The sequence below is a fragment of the Seriola dumerili genome, unplaced genomic scaffold (assembly GCF_002260705.1).
Source record: "Seriola dumerili isolate Sdu_G_001 unplaced genomic scaffold, Sdu_1.0 BDQW01000002.1, whole genome shotgun sequence".
Classification (NCBI taxonomy): Eukaryota; Metazoa; Chordata; class Actinopteri; order Carangiformes; family Carangidae; genus Seriola; species Seriola dumerili.
This window is the reverse complement of record NW_019174257.1, coordinates 1,903,250-1,928,860: the sequence shown is the minus strand read 5'-3', so window position 1 is coordinate 1,928,860 and position 25,611 is coordinate 1,903,250. Positions and strand designations below refer to the sequence as shown.

The following is a 25,611-nucleotide window of genomic DNA, read 5'->3' as shown; positions in this document are numbered from 1 at the left end:
CCTGTGCAAGTCACTCCAAAACTTACATTTACTGTGTAGCTGCAAACCTATTTGAAGAATCCTCTGTGTACTTTTAGTGAAACTAGCACAGCAGAAGACTTTGAAGCAATATTCAACTCAGTTACATTTGCTTTAGGGGAAAGATTTTCACAGTTAAAGCAGGCTCTGAGCAACTGTCAGCGGCCCAAACATGAGCATGGACTAGCGAGCACTGACCATCAACAAACGGTGCAGAACCAGATCCAACCTCAAGTGTACAGACCAAGCTGCATGCATTACCAAAATGTAAGCACATATGACACACATCCACAAAATGTTTTTCAGCACACCCTTTAGAACTGATGGCCTTTACCTTGAGCTCAGAAACATTCACAAGTGTATACTGAAGTTGGGCCAATGCATTAGTTTGACAACTTGATTGTTTAAACCTACATTAAATGGTATTTTTGATATCAACAATGAATCAAATTAGTGACTGTAATATGGAAGAGTCACTAGTATTGCATCACAATGCTTCCTTAACCCCCCAATATAAAACTGTGGACAGTGATTTACCAGTTTACAAGCTCAGACAAGCCAGACATCGCTGCCTGACACTGCCTGCCCTGCAAAGAGCTGAAGTAAATGAGCAAATAGTGACCCAGATATTTTTGTCATGAACTGGTCAACCAAACCAGAAATAACAAAAAAGTACTTGACTTAGATTAGTCATCTAGGAGTGAACCGTTGTATAAAACTCGTGTTGCTCTGATGAAGATGAGGTGAGTAACATGGATTATCTTGTAACAATGGCGCATTTTAAGGCCTGGGATATATTAGAGGGTAAGTGAGCAGTTGGTTTTCGTAGTCAGCATGTTGGATGCAGCAGAAATGGACAGGTGTAAAGACATAAACGACTTTTATGTGTATGATTAAAAAATAGTTTGCCACTCTAACATGCTAGCTATAACAAACGATAGACCTGATTTTGAATTTGTTTTTGATTCTTCTGCCCCCAGGTGGTCAAAAATAATTTAATGCAACTTTAATAAGTCTGAGTTTCACTGGAATTTTTTTGTGGTTTTAAATGTTGTTGTTTGTTTGACCTTGCAAAACAAAAGTTTTGCAGTATAGAAAACTGTAAATGGAAACAGTGAGTACTTACTTTTGAGCAGTCAAATTTAAACATAGTAAAAATAGGAGCAAAACATCTATTATTAAGCATTCAAGTCTAAAAATTGGCACTAACCTTCAATAAAGCATTGGTCCAAACCCTATATACACTTAGAATAGTTGTCCTTCATTATGGCAACCCTAACCTTTTCTTCTTTACACCACATGCAACATTTGTTATGCCTGCAGTTAAATAATTTGCTACAGAGTGACAGCATAGATGCAACTTTAGGAAATTCAGCAGAGGTGTTGGTTGGTTTTGGTATTGCAGTATTATTTGCTCCTTTCTGCCATCACTTCATGTCATTGATGAAAAGTTAGTGCAAATTTCAACAGCACTGGCTCTGGCAAAGGTTGCATTAGTCCATTGACCAGACAATTATTAGTGTTTCTGTTTGTGTTGAATGAGGAAGGCTGGTGAAACCACAATAGTGGCTTTGCTAGATGATAAGATAGTCTTAGTGTAGGTTAGGGCTTTTGTTGGGGTGGTAGTGAAGGACAGGTTTACTTCCCATGGCCATTGACACTAGCAGTGCTGGTGGTGACTATATCCTCGTACTGTGGAGGTGGCTCCGTCTCTATCTGGACGTCTGCATGGCCAACAGCCTCCTCATAAGATGGCGGTGGGTCTCCAGCACTTCCTCTCCCTGATGTGATCTCTGAGCCTGGATAAGCTGGGCTGCTGTGGACACTGAGTTCTGATTGGTCACCATGGTGGTAATCCCTCCCCCAATGGTCCATAGAGACCACTGACAGGACATGGTCGTGATGCGAGTGTCCCAGGCTGGGGCTGTGCTGTGAGCGCTTGCGAGAGTGGCAGCGCCAAACAGTGATGGCAACGGCGGCGATGATGAACACAACCAGCAGCAATGGCACTATCAAGTAGAGAGAGTGGACTCCACCCACCACTGTCTCCAGCCCTCCAGATGGACTGCTCTCCCTCACATATTCCTCCCAGAACTGTATCTGCAGCCAGTCAGAACAAACACACATACAGTCAAAAAGATTGCTAGAATATTTTCTTCAAGACAATACTCTGCTACATTCATGCAAGCTACAGTGTAATCATGGTGTCCAAAAACTGTTTCCAAAACCCAAAGTCATGGCACACACAGTGTCCACTGTATGAATACTTTTTATACGGATCACTGCAACACAAAGGCAGCAGACAACAACACTCAAACAAAAAGAGAGACCACTGCACGTCTATCTACGTGACTTTGCTCTCTGGCCGCTCACAATAGTTTCACAAATACGCCGCCCTCTAGCATGCACTCGGCTGTTCTTCCTGCTGATAAACATCACTTCCTGAAAAAACACCAACATTCCACAAGCTACCAGTCTTGGCACAGGATTTATTACTGGACATATGAACCTTACAAAAGAGCACTGAGAGGAATAGCTTGAATTTTTTTTCATATGGTGGCTGGTATCAGTTACTCAGCAGTAGTAATATTGATTTGTGGATTTTTAGCTCTGGCTGGGATTCCTGTATCCTGCTACTGTTCCAAATAAAAATTAATCAGAGTTTTTGTACTATCCTGTTGATACTTGTGTGTTTTTGCTTATTGTGTTGTTGCTTGTACTTGTTGTTTAATGACCGCATGAGCTGTGATGAATTTTTGTCAGCCCAGTCACAAGCTGACCAGGAAATCTCTGAACACATGACTTTCTGCAGGAGTTAATATCCCTATATTGTATTATATTGTATGTACTGTGTGTATTTAGTTTTCAGGAGAGGAATTATTGTAGGTCTGATGTGGTGTTTCACTCGTTCCCTCACCGTCTTCTCATTGTTCTCAAAAGCCTCGCGGGCCTCCTCATAGGTGCAGATTTCTTCACGGCACTCCCTCTGGATGTCACCCTGCTTCATCTCCTCCAGCAAGAAGTTGGCCCTGCGCAGCCGCCGCAGCACAGAGTGGGCTGCATCCGCCGGCAGGAACACTGAGAGGAGGGTGATAGGGGGAGAAGTGGAGGTGGAGAGAAGAGACAAGGGCAAAGAGGGGGAAAGGATGTGAGATTTAGAGATTTGTGAGAAAAAAAAAAAACATGAATCAAGATAATAGGTGGAGACATTAGGGGTAGGGGTGAGTCAGCAAGCACAACAGCAGGGAGGAGACAAGGGTAGAATTAAGCAAAGATAGAGAGTACTGAAAAATAGAAGAGGATAGAGATGCCAAAAAAATGCAAAAAGGGGAAAAAAGGGAGAGAGAAAGAGGTGGGGACTGAAACAAAGGCAGTAGAGCAGAGCCGAGCGCTACCCAGTGCCCACATTTCTGCATAAAAACAAAAGTTCCTTTGATTTAGGCATCCATCCATGGGCCACATAAGAGAAACTGGAGGAATTAACTTAGTGAGACACAGCGTCGCTCTGTTTCACACATCCAGGATAAGAACATAAACTCTCCAACAGAAACTGTGCACAAGATGCCACAACATGCCCTGGTAATGTATGATGTGCTACCGTACTAACAAGTAATGGCCTCTGTGGGACTCATAAGTTCATAGGTGTGATCAGCACAAGACTTGAAAATAAAAAAAAAATAATATAATAATAAATAAGCAGCAAAAATGCAGGAAAACAAGAAATACCCCTAGAAAAGAATGGAGCATTGTGTGCAAACGAAAACAGAAAAAACCTGAAGAATCACATTCCAATGACTAAATTGCGTTTGTCAAACAATGTTGAAAATCTACACAATAGAAAAGGAAAATAAAGAACAAAAAATTGGAAAAGAGTTTCTAAACATACCGAGTGATGAAGTTCATGTAAATCTCAATCTCAATAGACTTACCACTCCCCATGATTCCTGCGGGTCTGTTTGGGGTGACTTGTCTGCAGAAAAACAAACACACATTAATAAATAGTTTTGAACGTGCAGATACACACCAGACAATAATGAACTTTGGCCCCATTTCAAAAAATTACACCTCTTCCTCCGTTTCTTTCTTAAGATAAACAGTCATTTAAAGTGGCATAAGAGCCAGTGAGCATTACTGTTGGGTATTTGACTCCTGCACTACAGAAATGACCTAATAAATTCTAGTGACTAGTGGATAATGTCACATTTTCAAGAATGTCCTGACCATCTGCTACAGAGAGTCAAATCACTTATAACATTACTCAGCTTAAGAAAAATCCTTTAAAAGTGGATAGTTAAGGTTAACTAAAAGTGAATACAGTACATAGAAATAGTTGTATATGTCAGATATTTCCTACGTGCTTTGGAGAAAAATAACACTTGAAGATAAAATGAAGTGATAGCTACTGATATTGTTTTAACGAGCTGCTGTTAAAGGGCGTTGCTGCGTTGTGAAAGTGAGACATCCTTGACAGAGGTGTCGGTGACCAATGGCGGCTATAGGCCAGTGTTACACATGGATGTGTTACGGAAATCCTGCTCGTAGCTGCCCAAAATAGAGCAGCGGAGACATCAGTAACAAAGCGCCGCCGCCCCGTTACTCACATAATCAGAGCGACGAATCAACAAATGGAAGCTGCATTGTTCAACAACATTGTTCAACACTGTTGGCTAAGCTTAACTGCGGCTGTTGCCGGCCTGTTCTCGTCCGTACGGCGGTAGGTCGGTGAGCGGGCTGAGGTTGGTGGTTAGCGCCCCGTGTATTGACAAGCTGGGCATGATTTGTAGGATCAGTTCGCCTCCAGCCTCGGATGCGATTTAACGAGCGACACACGATTCAAACGACACAGGGGTAGATAGAAAGTCCTCCGCTGTATACGACAGGTTTTGCTTCGAGTCGAAACAGTCTGTCAATACGGAAATTAAAGTTAATCACACCAGTTTACCTCTTTTCGTCCCCAAAATTCGCAGAAACGGTCCCTTGTCCTCTCTGCTGCTCCTGGGTGCGGCGCAGGCGCATCAGCTCTGTTTGCGTATAGCGGATCATGAACTGCCCATTCCCCCCAATTAAAGGGACAGTCCACACATCAACACAGATTACACTTATCACTATTGACAACATACTATCACTACGGATATGTAACCCAAGATAACGGAATTTAAACAGCCTTAGTATTTGTCTTAATTGGACTCAGAGATTGAAATTTGAAATAGGTCTAATGTTGGATATTTACTGAATTTAAACTCTAAACAAATGTATTGTTTTTCTACATGTATATCAGACAATAAATTGTATAGGCTACGAAGATAAAAGCACATGATTACTTATGTGATGAAATATTACTCAAATTGAAATTTAAATAAATTAATAAAAAATGAAATAAAAATAAATACCATTTATCTCCATATCTTTATTTCAGACCACACATACACTTCTGTGCTGTTTATAGAACTAAGTTGTGGAAACAGTAACTCTTCTACAACAAATTATTCTGACTGGAATAATTTCCATAGTGTACCTACCAACCTATACCAATTTACCGAGGTTACTCACAGTGTTGTACAACAGTTTCGGAAAGAAAAGTCACAGTTGTACCCTTGCCTGGAAAAGCCAGCATATCAAATAATCATATCAAAATCACAGCTGGTAATTAAAAAGTACATATTTGAACATCAGTGCAGTTTGTACAGTCCCCTCCTGCAAATACTTCTTTAAAAGGAAAAGGGAGCCAGCCTGTTTAAGATATCTGTGCTACAAAGAGGAAAACTGACACAAGTAAAACAAGTAAAAAAGAAAATTCAGACCAGCAGCAACACAAGAAGAGGGAGAATTGCAAGAGTACTATAGTGAACCAGCTCTTCTATAGTAAACTTTAAAAAACAGATGGTTAGAAAAAGGAAATGAATTCACAATGATGTTTTCATGGAGATTTACCTCACCCAAAATATCATTAAGGAATGTGACTTTAAATTTAACAAGATTCCAGGGTACATACAGAACTTTCAAGTTGACCCCTTTGGTGTACATGTGTACACTGAAACAGGAATAAGCATAGTTGTGCAACACCTGAGAAAGACCTTATAGACTTTATACCTGAATGCAGGTACAGGTAATGTTGCATCCAAAGTTCCTGGTCAGACCAAAAGACTCCTTTACCACTTTCTCACTCTTCCTGGAAGTGGTCAGATTTGCACCTCCACTTCCAGTCTGTGAAATGCTGACAAATGAACACTATACCACCAATCACTGTCAACGACTTGGACAGGGTTTTGCTCTTTGTTTAAAACGGAAGACGTGGAAGGATATTAGAGTGTTCACAGTGCTACATACTGTAAATGCTCTGCACACGTGCTCAAAGCTGTCACTCAGTCAATGGGGGAAAAAACAGCTGACAAAGGTTAGAAGGATTTTGCAACATTTGCACTTTCCAAGTTGCAAAACACTACCTCAATGACCACAGCACTCAAAATCTTTTGCTCACTGTGTGCTGACACTAATTGGCAAACACCACACTAAAACTGCTCTGGATAATCTGAAGACCATGCAGGACTTGATAAAAGAACACAAGATTCCCGACATGCAAGAGATAGAAAAGTTGGAAGACAGCCCCTTTTCTCAGGAGGAAGATGATGGATGAATTGAATTGAATTAAAGAAGGTCTTACAGTACAGGGAGAGCTTGAAAAAGTGGATGCCGAGACCCGCATGATGAGGAAAGTCCATACTTCTGCCCAGGTGTTGTTGATGTCCTTTTTGGGGGCTACCTTGGCATTTACCCCTTGGTGGTCCCCCCTGGTCTGCTGCTGGGGAATTTGAAAGGAACACAAACTGCCATGTGGAGAGATGGTTTGGAATTGTTTATCAGTCAATTCTGAAAAAGCAGGATCGATTGAGGCCAGGGACGAAAATGTAGGGCTCTCTACAGGGGAGATACAGAGATACAGCATGTTTCGTAACTTCTCTGAGCAGTTAGTCCGTAAACCCATGCAACCAAAAGACTTCACTCAATCTCAGGAGAGTTGGGCAAAGAAAGACAGACCAAAGCCGCACACTGCTGCAACCACTGTTCCAGTTCAAATTCAAGACAAATACACCATACAAAACTGCATTGGTCTACAGTTGCACAAGTTTGAAAAAAAATGACATGACACTTTGAACCAAAGTAACTTGGAATCTTCACTACAAAGAGAATTGTCCAAAACTATTGTATCTTTCCTCTTATTGGTAATAAAAACAAAAGGAGGTTCATGCACTTATAATGTAATGGCAATTCTACTTTCCAAAGTTTGGTTTGCCCACTTTCCAATTGCCGTTACTTCACAGTTGGGGATGACAAATGAGCTCATGCAGACTCAAAGACTGGCTTTTTCAGACATTTTTGCGGTTTAGTTTGTAGTTTATTGCAACAGCTGAATAATAAGATGAACATACCAGTTTCCAATACTGTGTTGCTCTGTTGCTGATCTGGTGAGAACTGTGTGCCCTCCCGCCACTTGTGCCTACCTCTTCCTGTCACCTCCTGCCACCTATACTCTAAAAACTCCATCATCCAGCACCGGATCCAGTTTGTACAACAACTGCTTCTTTTGGCACCAGCTTCTAGTACAGATTGTTCTTCTTTGAATCATTTTCTTTGAAAGAGATGACTGTATCTCCTCCCATTCCAATGAATTACAGTTATTCATTATTACACAATATATATTTCTGCAGTATTAGCCTGACATAATGTGCACATCTGTACGTCTCTGTGTGTGGAATATCATCTGATTGTGAAAACAAGTCTCCCTCTGGGACAATAAAGACTCCCCACCTGCTTTAATTTTGCTTTTACTTTTTTTGCTCATCAACTAATCAGCTGTGGTGCACTGCCAGCAGGTTATTGATGGCAGAGGAAGAGACAAGAGTCATCAATTTGTTTCCATGCGGTTTAACTTTTGCTTAATGTTCTGTGTCAGTCAATTTAAAATTTCAATCTCAGCAGTAGCATTTTGTACCTCACACATGTGATCACGTGTTTTAATGTAACCCCTCAGCAGCAATGTTACATTAGCATTGATGACTTTTGTTGCTGTGTGGTTAGACCAGAACACTCTCTCTGTATGTGTGTGTGTGTGTGTGTGTGTGTGTGTGTGTGTTTCTTCTGTTTGCACCCATCGAGTCTCTACTGATTACAATCTGTAATCATCAGTAATGATGTTGAAAGACTTTGCCACCAGGAACAGTTGACCTACACTCCTGTAGCTCAAAGACACAACGACACACACGCACGCACACACGCACACACACGCACATGCACACACGCACACACGCACACGCACACGCACACGCATGCCCAAATCAAAGCTGCAGTGAAGGACTGAAAGTGGGATTTTCCCCATCATAATATAAACCTGCCTATAAAAGAAGTAATACATGTATTTGGTTGTGATTGATTAAATTGATTTATTCATCACTGTTTTCTTTAATTCAGTGGTTTCACCAACCGGCAAATAACATTTTACATGCACTGACTGGGAATTAACAAGGAGTCTAACACAGATGTTTGTATTTCTATTTAAATGTAACTCTGAAGTTAATTTTCTTTTGTTTTAAAAAGTGTGTGCAGACACATGTGCATGTGTGGGTACGTGTCTGTGTTAATCAATATGGATTCATTCCGAGATTCTTCCCTAAGGACAAAGAATTAGCCAAGTTCAATTAGGAAAAAAATGAGCAGTGTAAGCTTCCCTCAGCTCAGAGTGTGTGTGTGTGTGTGTGTGTGTGTGTGTGTGTGTAAGACAGAAAATGGGGTGTTAAACAAAGCATAACCTGAAGAGACAGAGCAGAGAAAGAGAGTAAGAAAAGCAGTCAAAACCACTATAACTTCTTTTCCCACATTGGATGGAAGTTAAATGGCTGCAGTCTTGGCAATATCCCACAGAAATTTGACATTACTCCCCAAAAATACAGCAGCAAAACCTCTAAAACAGCATTTTCACCCCCACAATTTTCCTGGTTACACACTGTCTTTAGGCACAACAATATCCACTGACAAAGACTCATATTGTACATAAAGCCTTGAAATAAAAAATAGGTTTTAAGAAGCCATAATAAAAGGTTGATAAGTTTGAAAGTTTTCTCTGTTGTGCTTTTGACTGTGGTCTCTTGTGGATGATGTGACCAGGTTATAGGTCTAAATAGTTTTTTTTTCTTGTAATACAGCATTTGATAGAGTTAAGTCAGTTTGTTATGTTCACTACTAGTATGATGAAGTGTTTTAATTTATGTTTTTGATTGTCCCCTTTTTTTTTTTATAGCTGTTGGTAACTTTTCAGATTAATAGTCTATTATAGGCTACACAGTTTGAAAATGTGTATAAATGTTTATTAAATGATACAATTTAAGAAATAAATATTCTACAGTATTTATTCCTTAAGAATAAGTTATATATATAGTCTATGTGACAGAATACTGATAATACTGACAGGAGCCATTCTGCTGCATATTCAGTACTTTTACTTTGATTCTTGCAGTAAATTTTGTTGCCAACACATCTGTAGCTATTTTTTATTTTAGTCAAAATATGAATGCAAAACTTTTACTTGTAACTTTAGTGGCCTATTTGTATTAGGCTGTATAAGTATTTTTTCAACAGTGTGAGAGAGATCTGAACACTTCCTCCACCACGGCTGTTTATCAGTGGAAATGATTAAAATACACCATCCATCCATGAAAAGCTGCACACTTCAATTCCCACATTGTTCTTGTCCCTTCATCAGTGAACATGAGGACTATACAGAGAGAGAGACAGAGGGAGAGATGCTGCGTAACTGGGAGCAGACTCAGGCACTAGGACCCAGCAGGTGCAGCCCCGTGTTATTTCAGTGATGTTCAGCTCACTCCCGTCAGCAGAGCGCTGGGACCACAGCAGCGGCAGCAGCGTCTTCTGGACTCGGGACGCGGAGTGAGCGGCGGTCCCCATCCTGCTACCCACAGCACGGGCACGGGCAGGGGGGACTACCACAACTTCAACCTGACTCGTTTTGTAAACTTGAAGAACGACACATACCCCCCGCGGCGTTGACACACGTGTTCTTCTCCTTCTTTTTTTTCTTTTTGTTTTAAATGAGTGAGCTACTTTAGATAGGCAATGGCTTCATCCGTGAGCGGCGGAGAGGAGGTCCGGGTGTCGGCGTTGACGCCCCTGAAGTTGGTGGGACTGGTGTGCGTCTTTCTAGCACTGTGCCTGGATGTCGGCGCCATGGTGAGCCCGGCGTGGGTCACGGCAGATGACCAGTACTACCTGTCCCTGTGGGTGTCCTGCTGGAAGCCCGTTAGCTCCGTGGAGTGGTCCTGCAACAGCACTCTGGCCACGGGTGAGAGACACGCTCATGTGCCTGTAGCCTACACTAGTGATGGGGTGATGCGCCACCATGTTGTTTGGAACTTTTACACCGGTTGGGTGTTGTAGTTTTAGGGATGTTGCACCCTGGAAATGGCAGAACATGGGGTGCAGACAGACACCCACATTCATATTCAAATGAAAGTCAGATGCACCGCGCGCAGGGATAACAAAGGGTCCCTGCAGACGGTGAGCTGCTGAACCAATCTATTCTGTGGGTGAGAATTATAAAACACCACCCTAGAGAGTGCTAAATGTTAATTACTTTATAATTAGCTATTGCCTGCTTAATTTAAACTGCAGAATGTTTCTACATGAAATAAGACAGTGAACAATGGGGTGCACATTACTGTTTTCCAAGAAAGTCTGATGAATAATATACCTTTATACCTTGGATTTTTTTTTTTTTTTTTGGCTAGTTAAGTTTTTCCCCGAAACATTTGCCCATTGCGACACTGAAAGATGTGGGAATTTTGCCCCGCCAGGAGCGGTCCAGCTGGGGTTTCATTTGGCCTTTTGTTGCGCACAAAATGAGCCTTTGTGTGGGTTTCTTCACCGGCCAAGGAGCGAGGGCAACTCAGAGCAGAGAACTCCCCAGAGATCCAGATGCCTGGAGATTAGTAACCAGGGAAACAAGTGAAGCACTCCAGAAATGCTGATTTTCTCTATTAGGGAAACTTCTGTTATGGAGTCCCCATTAAGCTTTGTCTGGAAGCATTTCATATTTCCACCACAGCTGGTCATTCGGGGGAGAAAAAAAAGAAGGTGGTTGTACTGAGCAGCATTAACAACAATCAATGATGTCAGGAAATGCCTTAACCTGGCAACTATTAATTCTTATGTGATCTAAGTCAACAGTCATTTACTTTAATGTTCATTTTTATTGCAACTGATCCAGCTCTGGCAGGTCGTTAGGCCACAGTTTGTGGTATTAGGTTGCAATGGATTGTAAGGTGCACCAAATTACAAAATGTTACAATATAATCAAAGTCCAATACAAGCACCACAATATGTAGCCTTGAAATTGCCAAAATTGATAAGAAAAACTAAAAGTTCTGGACTTCTGTCAAGCTTTTAATGGGGTTGCATTGTTTTTCTTTAGGTTTTTTTTTTGCGTCCACCTGCTGTAAATGATCATAGCCTCATATATTTGATAGATATATAGATATATAGATATATATATATTTGTGTGTGCTTTTTTCAGTATGATTTTTACCAGGCTAAAAGTTGTCTGAACTCTGTTCCGCAAATATAAAAGCAGGTTCATCCTGCACTTTATCCCTGACTATAGGTGCTTACATTTTGTGTGCGTCTATGTGTGCTCCTACTGTATATATATATATTTATTTGCCGCCTCTGACCTCCTCCTGTGTTCTAAGTTGTGAACTGTGTTTGTGTTCGACTGACAAAACGTTTTCTTTCTGTCTGAGAGATGAGTAACTGTGGGTCATGCTGGCCCCGATCCTCCTCTGTCAGCGCAGACAAAGTGCACTTTGGTGCCTTATAAAGACATGCAGTCTCCGTGTCAGCTCTCAGCTCTCAGCAGCAGCATACCACAGTAAATGCACACAGCAAACTGCCCATTTCCTCAGGCTTGTGCTTGGCTAGGCTTATTGATTTGAATCCCAGTAATCAGTTTCTACCCCCCCTCTCGTCAGCCCCCCAATATTTCCTCAGTGTCATGCTCCGGGCATTAAATAAATCCTGTTAGTCTGAAACACCAGCTGGCCGCTCAGATGTTTTGAGCTTGTACAGCAAGGCCTGCATGCGTGTGTCTGGGAAAACAAAATAATATGCGGTGTGAATTAGAAAGTAGACATCATAAGATATTGTCTTGTTACAGGCACATGAAGTGTTTAAAATATACAGACACATATCTCTTTCCGTTTCTCTCGCTCTGTCTCTCTCACACACACACGCACACACGCACATACTTAGGCATAGGGGTCAGAGGTAAAGTATAAAAGATACAGACTCGACACAGAGCTAGGAATGTGGAACGGTCGTGCAAGAGAAGTGTGTGTGGATGCCAGGCTGGTGCGAGATGAGGGGACAAATGTGGAGCCAGTGTGCGAGTGAGTCCAGCTCTATCAGACGCAGTTATGGCAAAGCATATTAATAATATAATACGTTATCGATCCCGTATTTGTGGCGATTGTCTTCTCTTAGAGGGGGGTCACGGCACAGTGTGGGCTATATAGCGCTGGTAGGGCTTAAGGACTCTGGGCTCTTGCACCAGGGACCTCTGGTTGAAGATCTTCCCGCTACCTACACTTCTCCATCCTGCTGCCCTGAGCGAGTGAGTTTGAGTGTGTGTGACAGCCAGAGAGATACTCGAGGCTCTTCTGTGACACAAATCTTCCCACCATTGTCTCAGACAAAGAAACTAAAATGGGGCCCTTAAGGATTTTTTCAAATAACACTTCCAACAGTCCCTGACATGCACACAGGGGACTATAATTAATGCTCAGATTGGATCTTGTGTACTGTATCTCCTTTTCCATCTGTCATCATGCGGGGCTCAGATTAATAGTTTGGCGCTCCCTGCTCTTCGAAGCCTTTAAGCACTCCAACTCTGGCTGTGTTTCTTGCACAGCGTACAGGGTGTGTTCCAAATCTGAGATGAGATGACTTTCTGCATCCTCCTGTTTCATGGGGGCGCACTGATAAGGCTTTTGGTTGCAGACTGGCTGGGCTGAAGGCACCAAACTGACCTAGAGAAGATATCTCACCAACAATTTGCTGTGACAGCTGCAGGTCACGTCGCGGTGGCCCTCTTCCTGAGAGGCAGACAGTGAGGCAGTGGCAGGGAAAGTCAAGGGGTCAGTCTTTAAGGGGGCCTCGTGTTGTGCAAGCTGGAGGCTGGAGGGAACGGGTGCTCTGCTTTTTGTGGGTTCGTTCCAACATCCTGTGGTGACAGGGCCCATTTTTAAACTCTAAATCCTGAACCATATTTGGTCAAAAGTAGTTGATGTTTGTTTATATTTGAGCTGCTTGGCCCCTGGAATAAAGTTTCCCTCCAACACGAGTGGGAACTGTATTTTAAGCAGCTTATGCTCCGTCACTTTCTCCCCGCTGGTGAATGTTTTAATGATTTTCTGCCTCAATGGAGAGGAAATATTCTTGGCATTGCTTAATCTTTTTTTTATTTGTTGGGCTCCATAATAGACAATACCATGTATTCTTACTGAAAAAAAAAAAAAAAAAAAAAAGACAAAACATACTCAAACTGAAGTCTGTCAGTGTTAACTTTTCCACCCACTGTAATATTGAATCACTTATGTAGAGCCCAGTCCCCTTTATGCTTTGATGTTGTTTATTTTTTTCCCACCCACTGTACTTTAAATGATTTCCTCCTGTGCAATCAAATGCTTCATCATAATATCCTCTGCTTGTTTACATATAGACCTCCTGTTTCCTTGAGTACACAGCAAAGTTACAAAACAGAATCTTAACCTCCAAACAATAACATATAGCGTGTCTCTCAAAAATCCTGATTTAACGTCCCGTGGCTAATTATGTCTCTAAAAATCTGTTTTTCTTCTGATAAAGTGATTTTTTTTTTTTTCATTTGCACAAAGCAAATGAAAGTCTCCTATATAATGTTGTTCTCTTTTTGACAGGCAAGGCTTCCCCTTTTTGTTCCCTTTTCGTGTCCACTTCAATGAGGGTAGGAGGCGAGTTTGTCACTGTATTTTTTTTTTTCCAGTTGAGTGTTTTTGGAGTAAATCTGAATGAAATGCTGAGAATGCTGCTGAGCTGGCATCAGCCGAGAGGGAGGGATACTCATTATCTGAGTCACCTCACAGAATCACTTTGTCTTTCTGCTGCATTGGGATCCATTACTGAGCTGGTGAAATCAGAGCGTAGCCAAGCGTACGTGCATTTGTTGTTTGTTTCTTGTCAGCCGCAAACTGCTGTGCTCGGTTTCGAGGGTTGTTCGCTGCATGGTTCACATTCTTCTTCTGCCACTGGCCCGGTGGATCCCCAGTGGCTCACATCAAAACATTATGAGCCATCGCCAGCTTCTCAGAATATGAACGGGGAGTTGGCTCAGCCCCTGAACCACAAATAGTTTGTGTTTACTCTGCGGTAATTTATTTTTCTCTTGTGTGAGATTGAGCATGGCAGTGTTACTGTGGCTCACCAATATGGCCTGTGACCCACTCTGCTGCCTTTCTCTTTTCTCCTTTTATCCCTCCTCACATATCTCTCCACTTTTCTCCCTGCTGTCAACAGCGCAGACACAGCTCTCCAGAGTAACCTCGTTTTAGCTACCTATGTCACGCTCTATCTCAGTGTGATTTCATGCCCCCCCCTCCCCCTCTCTGTCCTTGTGTGTGTGTTTGTCTCAGACTGGCAGATCGCCACGTTGGCCCTGCTGTTAGGGGGGGCAGCACTCACCCTGCTCTCCTTCCTCGTGGCGCTCGTGTCCCTGTGCTTCAGCTCCAGGAGTCGCTGCTACAAGCCCGTGGCTGTCATGCTGTTCTCTGCAGGTACGTAAAGAAATTGGGTCCTTTTGGAAGCAAAAAAGAAGAAGAGGGAGAACTGAGGCATAATCCAAAAACACAAAAACAATGACAAAAAAATGTATGTCCATAGTAGGTTGGCTATCAGGCTTCATTATTTCAAGTGTGAATGTAGGACGTTAGTGACATTAGCATGGCTCGTATCTCTCTCCAGCTTTTGTAAGTTGGTCAGTGTTTTAAATATTCATCATTTTATATGTATTTTTGACATGAGTACCTTCTCTCTTCCCCCTTTTTCCTTTGCAGTGGTGCTTCAGGTTTGCAGCTTGGTCCTGTTCCCCATTAAGTTCATTGAGACAGTCAGCCTGAGGGTGTACCATGAGTTTAACTGGGGCTACGGCCTGGCCTGGGGATCCACCATTTTCTCTTTCGGAGGGGCCATCCTCTACTGCCTCAACCCGAAGAACTATGAAGACTACTACTAAAATATGTGAGACAAGAGGAGAAACCAGGACTCTCTGTTTGACCAATGTCCTCTCAGTAATAGGAACTTTCTGTCTGTTACACAGTGCACAACCACAGACTAGAAAAATAGGAAAAACAAATGCTTACTGTTAGTTTCAGAGCTGGAAATGAGCTCTTCCATTTGATACTGTGAACTTATTGTCTCAAAGACTATCCTCGCTTATTGGACTGAAGCCGCGTGCTCTCTTAGGGGTTTTGGCAGAAAACCCGGCTGTGAAAAAGAAATCTAAAACCAGTCCATTTAATTTGGGAGAGAATGTCATCATTCAGATAAATCTGCGTCCCCTTTAAGTGGAACTCCAGTAGGTCTTAGATTTGGGCTGAAAATCTGGAGGGAACAGATGGATTCACTGACCCCATACCAGGACGAATTGGTGGACTAATTAACCAATCAGAGGAGAGGAGGCAAAGGAATGATGTAAACTCAGGCCAATCAGGGAATTAACAGCTCCAGGCAGGAAAATGTCTTATTGAAGTCATATCCCGAGAATGACTAAGTGAGGGAGACAGGGCACACCTAAGGAAATGCAACATGCTACATTTCCCCAGAGATACACAACATTTGGAACTTGGCCATCTTCTTCCTCCAGTAGAGTATAATAGATGGGTGAAAGCACGGTGAAAGTTCCAATGGACTGGCTTTATTTTCTCTTGCCTTATTTAAAAGGGTCAGCTACCTAAAGACAGTAAAAACATTCCACAGGCACCTTCCAAATCATATCATACTGGTGAGAGGAGCATTTACTGGTGAATGAACAGCAGAGTCTGTCACATGTAAATAGCAGTAAAAGCTTTGGCCAACAATGTAAGCCTGCAGCATAACCCGTTATACCGGCTTTTTGATAAAGTTGTTGTATTATATGTAAGTATGTGCAGTAAGTATAATGAAGTACTATTCATTCCAAGCAGACCAGTGGGAAGGAAGATGGCAAATGACCATGTCTGCTGAGTGTGTGTGCATGTCTGCATGATCACATCACACGGCATGTGCTCACACACCTCCCCATGTGATGCCTCCTTATCTTCCCAGTCTGTAGGAAGGGGAATGCTCTCAGTAGGGTAGGCACTGTAAAAAAAAAATACAACAGTTTTCTGACAGGGAGAAGCTGTAGAAGAAAATCACAAGTTAATGAAAAAGTCAATATATTTAGTTTTGCATCTAAATTAAGGTCCCTGATACAGTACTTTAGGAAATGCCAGAGTGCAATGTGCTGTGGGTAAGTAGTGTTATGAGGATTTCTGGATCAATTAAGGTGAAACTGGAAAGTTTCAAACCTGAAGGAGGACAGTGTGGTCATGGGAGGTGAGACTTGGGGGGGGCAGAAGAAATGCTCTGGTAATGCCTTTCTTCTCAAACCTCATTCAAGGTGGTCAGAAACTTCTCCAATTCCCTCTTGCAACATTAGTGAAAGTGAGTGTGTGTGCATGCCACTACAATCTGCTGCTGTATTTCCACTGGTTTGATTACTAACATAATAAACATGTACTGTGCAAAAAAAGTGTGTTTGGTTCATTTGGGAAAAAGGAGCGTATGTGAATTGTGACAAACTATGCTCACATGCTAGCTGTGCATGGTCAAGTCACATAGAATCAGCTCCTTTATTAAGTACAGCAAGTTGAGGCATTTGCACAGGAAATCGACATCTTTTGAACACATAATACAGGGTGGCATAATATGCATAAAAGTACCAGGAATATACTTGTATGCAAGTCTCTTTAGTGTTCTTCTTTCAGTGAAATGAGCTCTAATACAGAGCCAGATACAGTGTACAGTCTACATTTCGCATTAGTCAGAACTTATATACCATTGCTTTCACTGTTCCACTGTCAGAGAGGGAGTTACAGGTCCTGGGTTAAAGTGGAAGTTCCTCCATTTTCAGTTCAGGAATGGGCGCAGTTGTGTAAACAGGGCAGTCACTCATTCTGCGTGGAATGTTAGCTAGGTAAACCATAGCTCCTCCTCAAACCTCAATTGCTTTGACCTTTCTGAAGCCCCGTCCCAACCACTGCCAGAGTCGCAGCATGTCACTCCCTCTTTTATACATTTGCCATGAGAAGAGTCTCCAACTGTCCAGGAAAAGATTCATCATCCGCCAACAGAAACAAGGGTCAAAGTGCACAGGAGTAGTGGATGGGAACAGGACAAGTCGGCAGAAAGGGATAGTGGCTCTTCCTCAGCAGGTAAGAGGGGCTTATATATTGATTGACAAGGGAAGACCTCTAGACAGATTCTGCAGATTCTGGAGGGGTGTGGCTTATAGTATCCAAGGATTGGCGAGGGATGGGGCAGGGGTGGGCAATACAGCACAGAGCTAAGCTCAGGTGTAGCGCGGCATCTCGCACTGTTCACAGCGGTTGAGTGCAGGGTGGTTGAGGAAGGTGCAGCTTTCACAGTTCCACTGGGCGCCTTCAAAGTCCTCATCCCTCTGAGGCCCTGGCACTGGCTTGGAGCTCTGCTCCCCTTCTGACAAAAACACGAAGAAGCAGGACAAGAAAAAGACTGTTTATTTGTGCGATAAAGAGCATAACGTAACAACAATTTAAGTGTCATCAACTCAGGGCTGGAATTAACCATGGCTGTCACTCAACAAATATGTGTGAGGCACGCATTCCAGCATCAACCATTCAAGTATAAATGTTGATAGACATGTGCATTCACTTAATAGCGAGGTTTCTCATCTAGTTTCCATGCCAACAGATTTGTGGAGGCCAACACAGACCAAAGTCAGTTAAGCTTTTATTCTTGGTTTTCAAACAAAAATGTCCCAAATCTTCAATGTGCTGGAACTCAAATCTGTATCTTGGCAACAGTATTAACATATGATCCTACCCTGAAGAACATGTATTTTTCTTCCTTTGCACATCCTGAAAATATCTCAAGACTCATGTTTATGCCCTGAAAATGGCTTTGGACAATCACCTTTCCTTCCAGGTTTAGGCGGCACAACTGGACCAGGCTCAATGTTGTCATAAAAGTTGTTGATTGCTTTTGGGTCAAACTTCCCTGTGGAGGAAAGCAGAAATCAGATACTGAAGTTTGTTTAGAAGTGCCCATCCCAGCCAGAAATCCAGCTTCACTCTTTGGGCCTCCTGACAAGCTGTTGTGTTCAGAAATACAAAAGCAGCCTCCTCATTCATTGTCACGCACATTACCAAGACAAAAAACAGAATGCAGGGTCAAAAAAACTGAACCTAGCTAAGTTTTTACAGCAACATAATGAAACATCGTCTGGCTACGCACTATATTGGTCAATCAAATTTATGCAAGTGCGCACACATTCCTGTTAGACCAATTTGTAACATGAACAACTTAATTCTGGTGTTTACATCAGGATCATCATGATGGGGAGATAAAAATGATTATTGCAGTAATAACTTGAGTTGTAAAACCCTGTCTCATTGTGTTATAAACTGCCGTGAAATGTTTTGGCATCCAAAAATTCATAGTTCCATTGGTCAAACTGACCATCCATGGATTGTATTTAATCATCTCACTGGCACCTGAAGCAACATGCCCCAACCAACTCAGCCCTTCTTGCGTTTTTTTCCCCCAGTACAATAAATAAGCCAACTCAAACACAATTCACACATTTACAGGATTTTACCAGAAGGTGGCGCCTTATTTTTTCTTCACTTGACATAAGAGACACCGTTTAAGTTCACTCTTTCTTGAGTGCTCATATAACCAGAGATGCTTTTCCAAATATGATTTATGAAACAATTATCAACATTAGATTTTATTGTCTGCTTAGAGTAGACTACGCAGTTTTAGCACTAAGCAGAAATATAAAACTGCTACAGGCTTATACTCAGATGTTAACTTGATTTATCGATTTATTTTTGCAATTGGATTGAACTTTCTGCAAACAAAGTTCTCTCGTTGAACAGGCTGTTTTGAGATACCGTATATAAAGTGCTCCCCTGGAAATATTTTTATCGCCAAGCTCCATTGCTTCATGTTGTGACAAACAAATAACAACTCAGCTAGGTTGGGACAGCTAGGGTTGAGCAGTCCCCTGGCACATATGCTAAGCACGCTCTCATGCACACCCTGACTAACAGATAACTCAAAGATTACTCAAGGTGGCGACTATTAGCCTACTGTAATTTACGTTACTGTGCAACAGTGCAATAAAAAGTAAAAGGCCAATAAGTACATTATCAAACCTGTTCAACAAGCATGTAGAAAATGTATGTTTTTTTTTGGTTTTTTTTTTACTGTTTTGTCCGCAGTCTCCCAGCATGCTTTACACAACCACAGCACAGTAGTTGAGCTAATAGCGTCTTGTTATGAAGAAGCTAAAACGAAAGTTGTCTGTATGTCGTCTAACTGATTATCTCAGTTTTCCACAAATCTTTAACTGAGTTACTGGCTGAGACAAAGCAGCCCGTCCTCTCTCTACCAGCATTATCTCCACCAGCAGCAGAGGGAGGACGACAGGGGACAGAAGGAAGGACTAATACTTACTGATGTCTGTGTTTGTCATTCTCTTTAAACTTTAGATAATGTCAGATGTATTATTTATTTTACTGACATTTTAGATTTCTTTCCAGTAAGATATTGAGTTTATAGAGTTGCTGTGAACATCACTGTTGCAGCTCTAGAAATGGTATTTAGTTGTATTTATAACATAAAACAGTTCTAATCCTGTTCTATTTAGGCTATAGGTTGACAAATTTGATTTTATGTTAATGTGAAATAGACAGTTAATTTTCTTGCTCACAGCTTGCTAAATTAGTTAGCCACGATTCTAGATAATGTCATGGCTTGTAAGTGGAAGGCAGCTAACAAGCCGTTAACATATAGCATTATACTCATACTGCCTAAATGACATAATGGTAAATATATCCACTCGCATCAGTCCAGTTACAGTCAGTGCATTGCAAACAATCACAACTTTGACCAAAGATATTTATACTGGTAGTTTGTCTCAAAATTTTAAAACTGAATCACAACACCTTTTCAGAATTAACACAAACCTTGATAATTAATGTCTGACCATCACATTTCAAAACAGCTGGCTAGAACTGGTTATATGAGAGGGAATATTATTAGACCAGCAGAAAAATACTTGACATAAACAATGACAATGAATGACAATGAAAGCTGATTCAGACAGTCCCCATCCTCTCTCAATAACTAAATGAAAAGGATATTTATTAAAAATCTGTTCTCATGCGTTTGTAAAAACAACAACAACAATAATAATCATAATAATAATACTAATACTGTCCAATACATCATTATCAGATTTATCAAATATCAAAATTTGTATCAGCCTGAAAAATCCTGTACCGGTTGGGCTCTAATCCAAACATCACCAGAAATATGCCATCCCAACCATGAAGCCTGACGTGGCAGCATCATGCTGTGGGGATGCTTCTCTACAGAAAGCCCTGCAAAGCGTGTTAAGGTAGAGGGTCAGATAAACACAGTAAAGTACAAATAAATCCCGGAGGAAACCCTGCTGCAGTCTGCAAGACAACCGTGACTTTGGAAGGGATTTGTTTTCCAAAAAGACCACAGCCCAAATGTTCAGTGGCACTGGGCTAATTGCAAGTAAATTGGTCACACTCTGGATCCTGCTGCCATTTACGGTGTTTCAGCATCTAACTTCACCACACCAGGTAAATAGATAAACCATTGCAACTAATTTCCACAGTGTGGTTAGGGGCATTTCGAGGCAGTACTGTTATCAATTACGTAATCAACAAGGATCACGTACCAGCCAAACACTGTGCACAGACCCAATGAGGGTCAACCATGGATCAGCCTGTGTCCTGTCACAGACCAGCCGGTCATGTTAGAATGCTGCATCTGTATGCAGTGAGATGGAGCCCCATCCATCACTTTGGACCCGACTCTGTCTGCTTCTGGGCTTGGCTCTTTCAAGATCAATGCTTTCAAATAAATCAGAGGAACACTTCAAAGGTTTCTGTAGGAATGTGCATTTCTGTGTGTTCATGTGGCGTGTGTGTGTGTGTTTATGTATACCTCTAGACTGCAGTAGATCTGTCTCCTTCAGGGTACAGTCGATATCAATCTGAAGCTGTCTGTTCAGACTCCGCAATCGGGTCATCTCTTCAGGCTGCAGTCAGTGCAAACACGCAACCCAGTTAGATTACACAAAAACAGACCACCAAACATTCCCAACTGCCCCTTTCAAACTTCTTATTGGTAAGAAATCAATTTGTATAATACAATAATGCAATTTTCCTTATCATTACTTTTATGGCTACATTTTCCCTGCATCTGGACAACTAAATTGGATTGTTTGTAATGTTAACTTTAATCCTTCTCTGCTTTTTGAAATGGCTGAGAAGTCCAAAGGCTGATGCAAACTCAGACTGTCAATTGCAATGTACCTGCTAGACCCTCCCAAGCCTCCATGACAGATGAAGACAGAGTCTAAAATATTCCCCTGAACTGATAAAATCATTCTTCATTCCACAGTCTGTGGTTGTGCATCATCTATTGTGAGCATCTCAAAATGTATAAAAAGATTTGTGGTAACATAAAATTTGCAAATGCGTAACTAGCAACAATGTACTGGTGAGTCAATGTACATGCTCAGTCCTTACTCTGGGTATAAGACTGGTCGAATTGACTCGTCGAAAGCGTCTTTGAAGGGCATCATATTCCATGTTGTTGACATCAGCCTTGAGCTGCTCTAGTTTCTGCTTCTCCAGCATCAACTCCTTCATTAGACGCTCCATCCTGGCCCGCTGGTGGAGCAGGAGAGCTGGAGGGAAACGCACCAAGAATGCGTGAGATTCAAGAGTAAATAATAAAATTTTATATAAAACCTTGTCTCACTTTAGTGCTCTGTTAATGCTCTTCATCAATTTACAAACCACTGACATTAAAAGGTACGCAAGCTGGACAAAAACATCTCATGAAAAAACACTAAAAGGCAGTAACACAGACAGATCTTGAAACAAAAGATAAAGTTGCATTAGGTTGGTTTTAGAAAAACTCTTACAATCTCCACTTTAACAATATGTAGCACAAGACAACAAAAATAGTTAAAGAGGACAGACACAAAGCAGTCACACAGCCTACATAATTTATATGGCTGAGGGAAGAGTCTCAAATATAGGAAATTGTTCCACGTATGCCAAGAGAGCAGATTAACACCACAAAATGATAATCATTTACCTCTTATTCAACAGGTATTTGTCAGTTTCAAATAGAAAGATGCCAATTTAAAATGTAACAAAGTTGCAATTATTAAAAAGTTTACAGCGTAACCCTTTAAATCACTTGAGTGAAAACTACTGTAAACATGGGGACAGAGAAAGGGCTACGAAAAGCAACAAATGCATCCTGCTGGAATGAAACTGGGATGTTGCTGTTACATAGAAAACGTATTAAACACCAAGATACAAAATTATCATCAAATTCCAAATTGAAACGCATTGATAAACTCTGTTCAACAGGGGTTTCATGAACACAACTACAAAGTTAAATGTCTTCTATCAGCTATAATCAGGCTAAATGCTGGCCTAGTCTTTATTTTCGTCAGCACAGCCCCAAACACACATCAAACATTGACTCCAACTGGAGAACATTAGTGACACACACATGCAGGGTAATAGAAAAAACAGGAATCCCTTACCTTGTGTGTAGGCATAGTCATCAGAGCCTGAGCTTGAACGTCGGGGCATTTGGTGAAACTGACTGGCAATGTTCCCTGGTAGAGCGGAGATGGGTAAAATGGGTGCAGGGGCAGCACTGTGCTCCCCTTGGTCTACTATGTTGAGAAGAGACTCAGCTTCGGCCACAGGAGGTGAGCTGGGCGGCCTCTGGGCCTGACCTCCAGGGGACACTTTGATTTTGAAAGTGTAGGCTGATTGGCCTGGTTGAGGAGAGGAGGCAGGCCGAGGCCTTGTGGCGCCCTGGTGCTGCAGGTACATCCCAGGGTGAAAGGCTGCAGGGCCTGGAGGTCCACTCATAGTGATGCCCCTCGAAGGGGAGCTGGGCGAGGGGCTGGTGGGCATGTAAAGCGCTCCTTGGGGGTGAGGGGTATGCACAGGTGAGTTGCTGCGTGGTCTTGGACCCTCCAGGGTAATTTCTATCTGGTTCTTTAGGGAGCTTTTTGTGTGGTAGGGTCTGTAAACAGCTGGCTGTTGCTGGGGTTGTTGCTGGTGATGGTAGGGCATGCTGGGAATGGTTGGGGAGCTAATAGGAAGGAAGACATATTGCTGGTGCTGGGGTTGTGGCTGGGGCTGTGGCTGGGGCTGTGGTTGGGGCTGGACCTGATGCTGTGGGGAGCTGTAAGGTGAGCCATATGTGGGAGTACTGTAGGGGGACTGCTGATGCTGATAGACAGCCGCTCCTGAAGATGACCAAGGCGCTGGCTGTGGGCTCTGGGAGGGTGAGGGTCGAATATACAGGGTGGTGTTGGTGCTGTTAGCGTAGTGCCCAGGAGGAATCTGCAGAGCCTGTGGGACAGTAGGTATACTTTGTGAAAGTGTGACTGTTATAGGGTTCATAGTATAACGTGGGACAGGGGAGTATGTGGGAGACATGCCCTGCATTGAGGGTGGAGGAGTGGGAGTGCTGGCCGAGCGACTCTGATCGTTCATAAAGAAAGGATTGTAACCCGGGGAGGGGGCCATGGTGGCAGGGGCTGACAGGGGCTCAGGGTAGCTGGGTCGCTGGGGTTCGATGTGACTGTCACTAGTGCTGTGCACTAGAGAGCGCCCTACTCCTGCTGCTCCTCCATTTGCCTTGCTTGCCTCTGAGCCTGGGTAGCCCAGGCTAATGTGTAGCATGTGGTTTCGGCTAAGTCGTCCCTCCTCTGGACTGTGATGGAACTCTCCATACAGGTATCTATTACTCTCCTGAGCCAGCAGGTGGCAGCAGAGATCCAGGTTGTTGTTGTTCTGAGACAGAAAAAGAAAGGTCTCAGGCATACAGTTTGGATCAGTGGGAGTGTTTAAGTGCTTAATTACTAATCTTACTTCCTAACTGTCCAGTATACATCATAAGGGACAATACAAGAAGCGGTAATAGAGTAGTACAGAAATAGCATACAATAAAACAACCTTCTACCCAAGTGGTTATCACACTGTCACAAATTTTCAACATTCTCCAAACAGCTTTTTAAGCATATGCAGGAATATGTATGTTTATTAATGTGAATACCTGCAGAAGGCACTGTGACACTACCCCTTCTGGGATCTCTGGGAAACGCTGCTTGAGGTCCTGCAGGATGTGGTAGTCGAGCTGAGAGCCTCCCTGCGCCATCCTGAGCCAACACAGAGAGTCAACGAGCCCAAAGCTGCAGTTGCGGAAATACCCGATCTCGTCTCATCCCCTGAAGGTGCAGAGATGACAGACAAATCTGAAGACAAAACTCAGATGTCAGGGGAATGCTTGTAATAATCCCATTAGCACTGTTGGCCTGCAAAATGTCTGTCACACACCCTATGTGTCAGCAGTAATTCCAGTGAATATTTCAATTAAATACTAATGTGAGGCATGTCAACCTGAGTTTTCATAAAGAGCATAATTTATTCATCAAGAGAGGCGAAATGGCATACAATACAATACACAACTACAAAGAAAACACGCCAGCGTCACTGATATTCATTCACATTAGCACACGGTTGCTAGCAAGGTGCCTGTCAGTCTGTTGTTGTTTGTTTAGCCATACTATTGCACCAAGCAACGACGACATACCATCGCTAGCTAGCAGGCTAGTTAACAGCATCAGTTAGCCTCCGTGCATCACTCAGACAAACAAACAAGCCGGTATACTGCGAGGCTACTACAGCAAACAACATTACCACCGCTGGGAGATTGTCCAATGTCACCTGTGACTAATTCAGCAAGACAATCCCCTAAACAAGTTTAAATAAGATTAACTCAATTCGTCAACTGCCTGCCAGCTAACTTTGCTAATGCTAGCCATAGCTCGGTCCTGTTGGCTGGTCAGCTGTCACAAGCCTGGGTGTTGATGGATTAGCTAGCTAGCCATGCTAAAGTCAGCGAGCTTTAGCGCGAACCTCTTGTTAAAACTCACCATATGTTAAGCGTCTCCCTCATGGCTCAGACCATAGCTGAGTCTCTAGGAGAGTTGAGATATGTCTGAAATGGCGCGCCGAGGTTTGTCAATTTTTTTGTTTTGGCTAAATAACTTGTAGTTTCGCATTCCAGCGTCAGGCCCCCGCCGCGGAACTGCACACAGACGGGCTGTCTATCGCGATAATGTCA

The 25,611-nt window shown here is 42.5% G+C and overlaps 3 protein-coding genes across 6 annotated transcripts; 1 reads left to right on the top strand and 2 right to left on the bottom strand.

Moving 5' to 3' along the window:
* Window positions 1–599: 599 nt before the first annotated feature.
* On the bottom strand, window positions 600–5,027 carry LOC111225982 (transmembrane gamma-carboxyglutamic acid protein 1-like). The gene is made up of 4 exons (XM_022751087.1): window positions 4,961–5,027; window positions 3,948–3,988; window positions 2,936–3,096; window positions 600–2,118 (listed from the first exon to the last, which is right to left on the bottom strand). Exons 2-4 carry the CDS (start codon window positions 3,955–3,957, stop codon window positions 1,657–1,659), a joined length of 633 nt encoding a protein of 210 aa, XP_022606808.1. The 5' UTR covers window positions 3,958–3,988; window positions 4,961–5,027; the 3' UTR covers window positions 600–1,656.
* Window positions 5,028–9,920: 4,893 nt separating this feature from the next.
* On the top strand, window positions 9,921–16,902 carry tmem47 (transmembrane protein 47). Its single transcript, XM_022750973.1, has 3 exons — window positions 9,921–10,369; window positions 14,751–14,891; window positions 15,171–16,902. Exons 1-3 carry the CDS (start codon window positions 10,144–10,146, stop codon window positions 15,347–15,349), a joined length of 546 nt encoding a protein of 181 aa, XP_022606694.1. The 5' UTR covers window positions 9,921–10,143; the 3' UTR covers window positions 15,350–16,902.
* Window positions 16,903–16,969: 67 nt separating this feature from the next.
* On the bottom strand, window positions 16,970–25,584 carry tab3 (TGF-beta activated kinase 1 and MAP3K7 binding protein 3). 4 transcript variants are annotated; one of them, XM_022750714.1, is made up of 7 exons: window positions 25,421–25,584; window positions 24,541–24,739; window positions 23,009–24,278; window positions 21,972–22,132; window positions 21,385–21,478; window positions 18,310–18,393; window positions 16,970–17,853 (listed from the first exon to the last, which is right to left on the bottom strand). In XM_022750714.1, exons 2-7 carry the CDS (start codon window positions 24,640–24,642, stop codon window positions 17,708–17,710), a joined length of 1,857 nt encoding a protein of 618 aa, XP_022606435.1. In that variant the 5' UTR covers window positions 24,643–24,739; window positions 25,421–25,584; the 3' UTR covers window positions 16,970–17,707. The 4 variants fall into 4 exon arrangements, with proteins under 4 accessions (XP_022606435.1, XP_022606353.1, XP_022606507.1 ...); XM_022750632.1 differs by having other exon boundaries at window positions 24,541–24,712; XM_022750786.1 differs by lacking the exon at window positions 16,970–17,853 and adding an exon at window positions 21,116–21,290 and having other exon boundaries at window positions 24,541–24,712.
* Window positions 25,585–25,611: the final 27 nt, after the last annotated feature.

What these genes read in the sequence shown, in the direction of transcription:
- LOC111225982 (XM_022751087.1), bottom strand. An exon ending in TTGAGAACAATGAGAAGACG is followed by an intron (nt 2,119 to 2,935) that starts GTGAGGGAACGA and finishes GACTGGCTGCAG; the next exon opens with ATACAGTTCTGGGAGGAATA.
- tmem47 (XM_022750973.1), top strand. Translation starts at nt 10,144, where the DNA reads ATGGCTTCATCCGTGAGCGGCGGAGAGGAGGTCCGGGTGTCGGCGTTG. An exon ending in CAACAGCACTCTGGCCACGG is followed by an intron (nt 10,370 to 14,750) that starts GTGAGAGACACG and finishes TGTTTGTCTCAG; the next exon opens with ACTGGCAGATCGCCACGTTG. An exon ending in TGTCATGCTGTTCTCTGCAG is followed by an intron (nt 14,892 to 15,170) that starts GTACGTAAAGAA and finishes TTTCCTTTGCAG; the next exon opens with TGGTGCTTCAGGTTTGCAGC.
- tab3 (XM_022750714.1), bottom strand. Translation starts at nt 24,642, where the DNA reads ATGGCGCAGGGAGGCTCTCAGCTCGACTACCACATCCTGCAGGACCTC. An exon ending in TGTCACAGTGCCTTCTGCAG is followed by an intron (nt 24,279 to 24,540) that starts GTATTCACATTA and finishes TTTCTGTCTCAG; the next exon opens with AACAACAACAACCTGGATCT. An exon ending in TGACTATGCCTACACACAAG is followed by an intron (nt 22,133 to 23,008) that starts GTAAGGGATTCC and finishes GTTTCCCTCCAG; the next exon opens with CTCTCCTGCTCCACCAGCGG.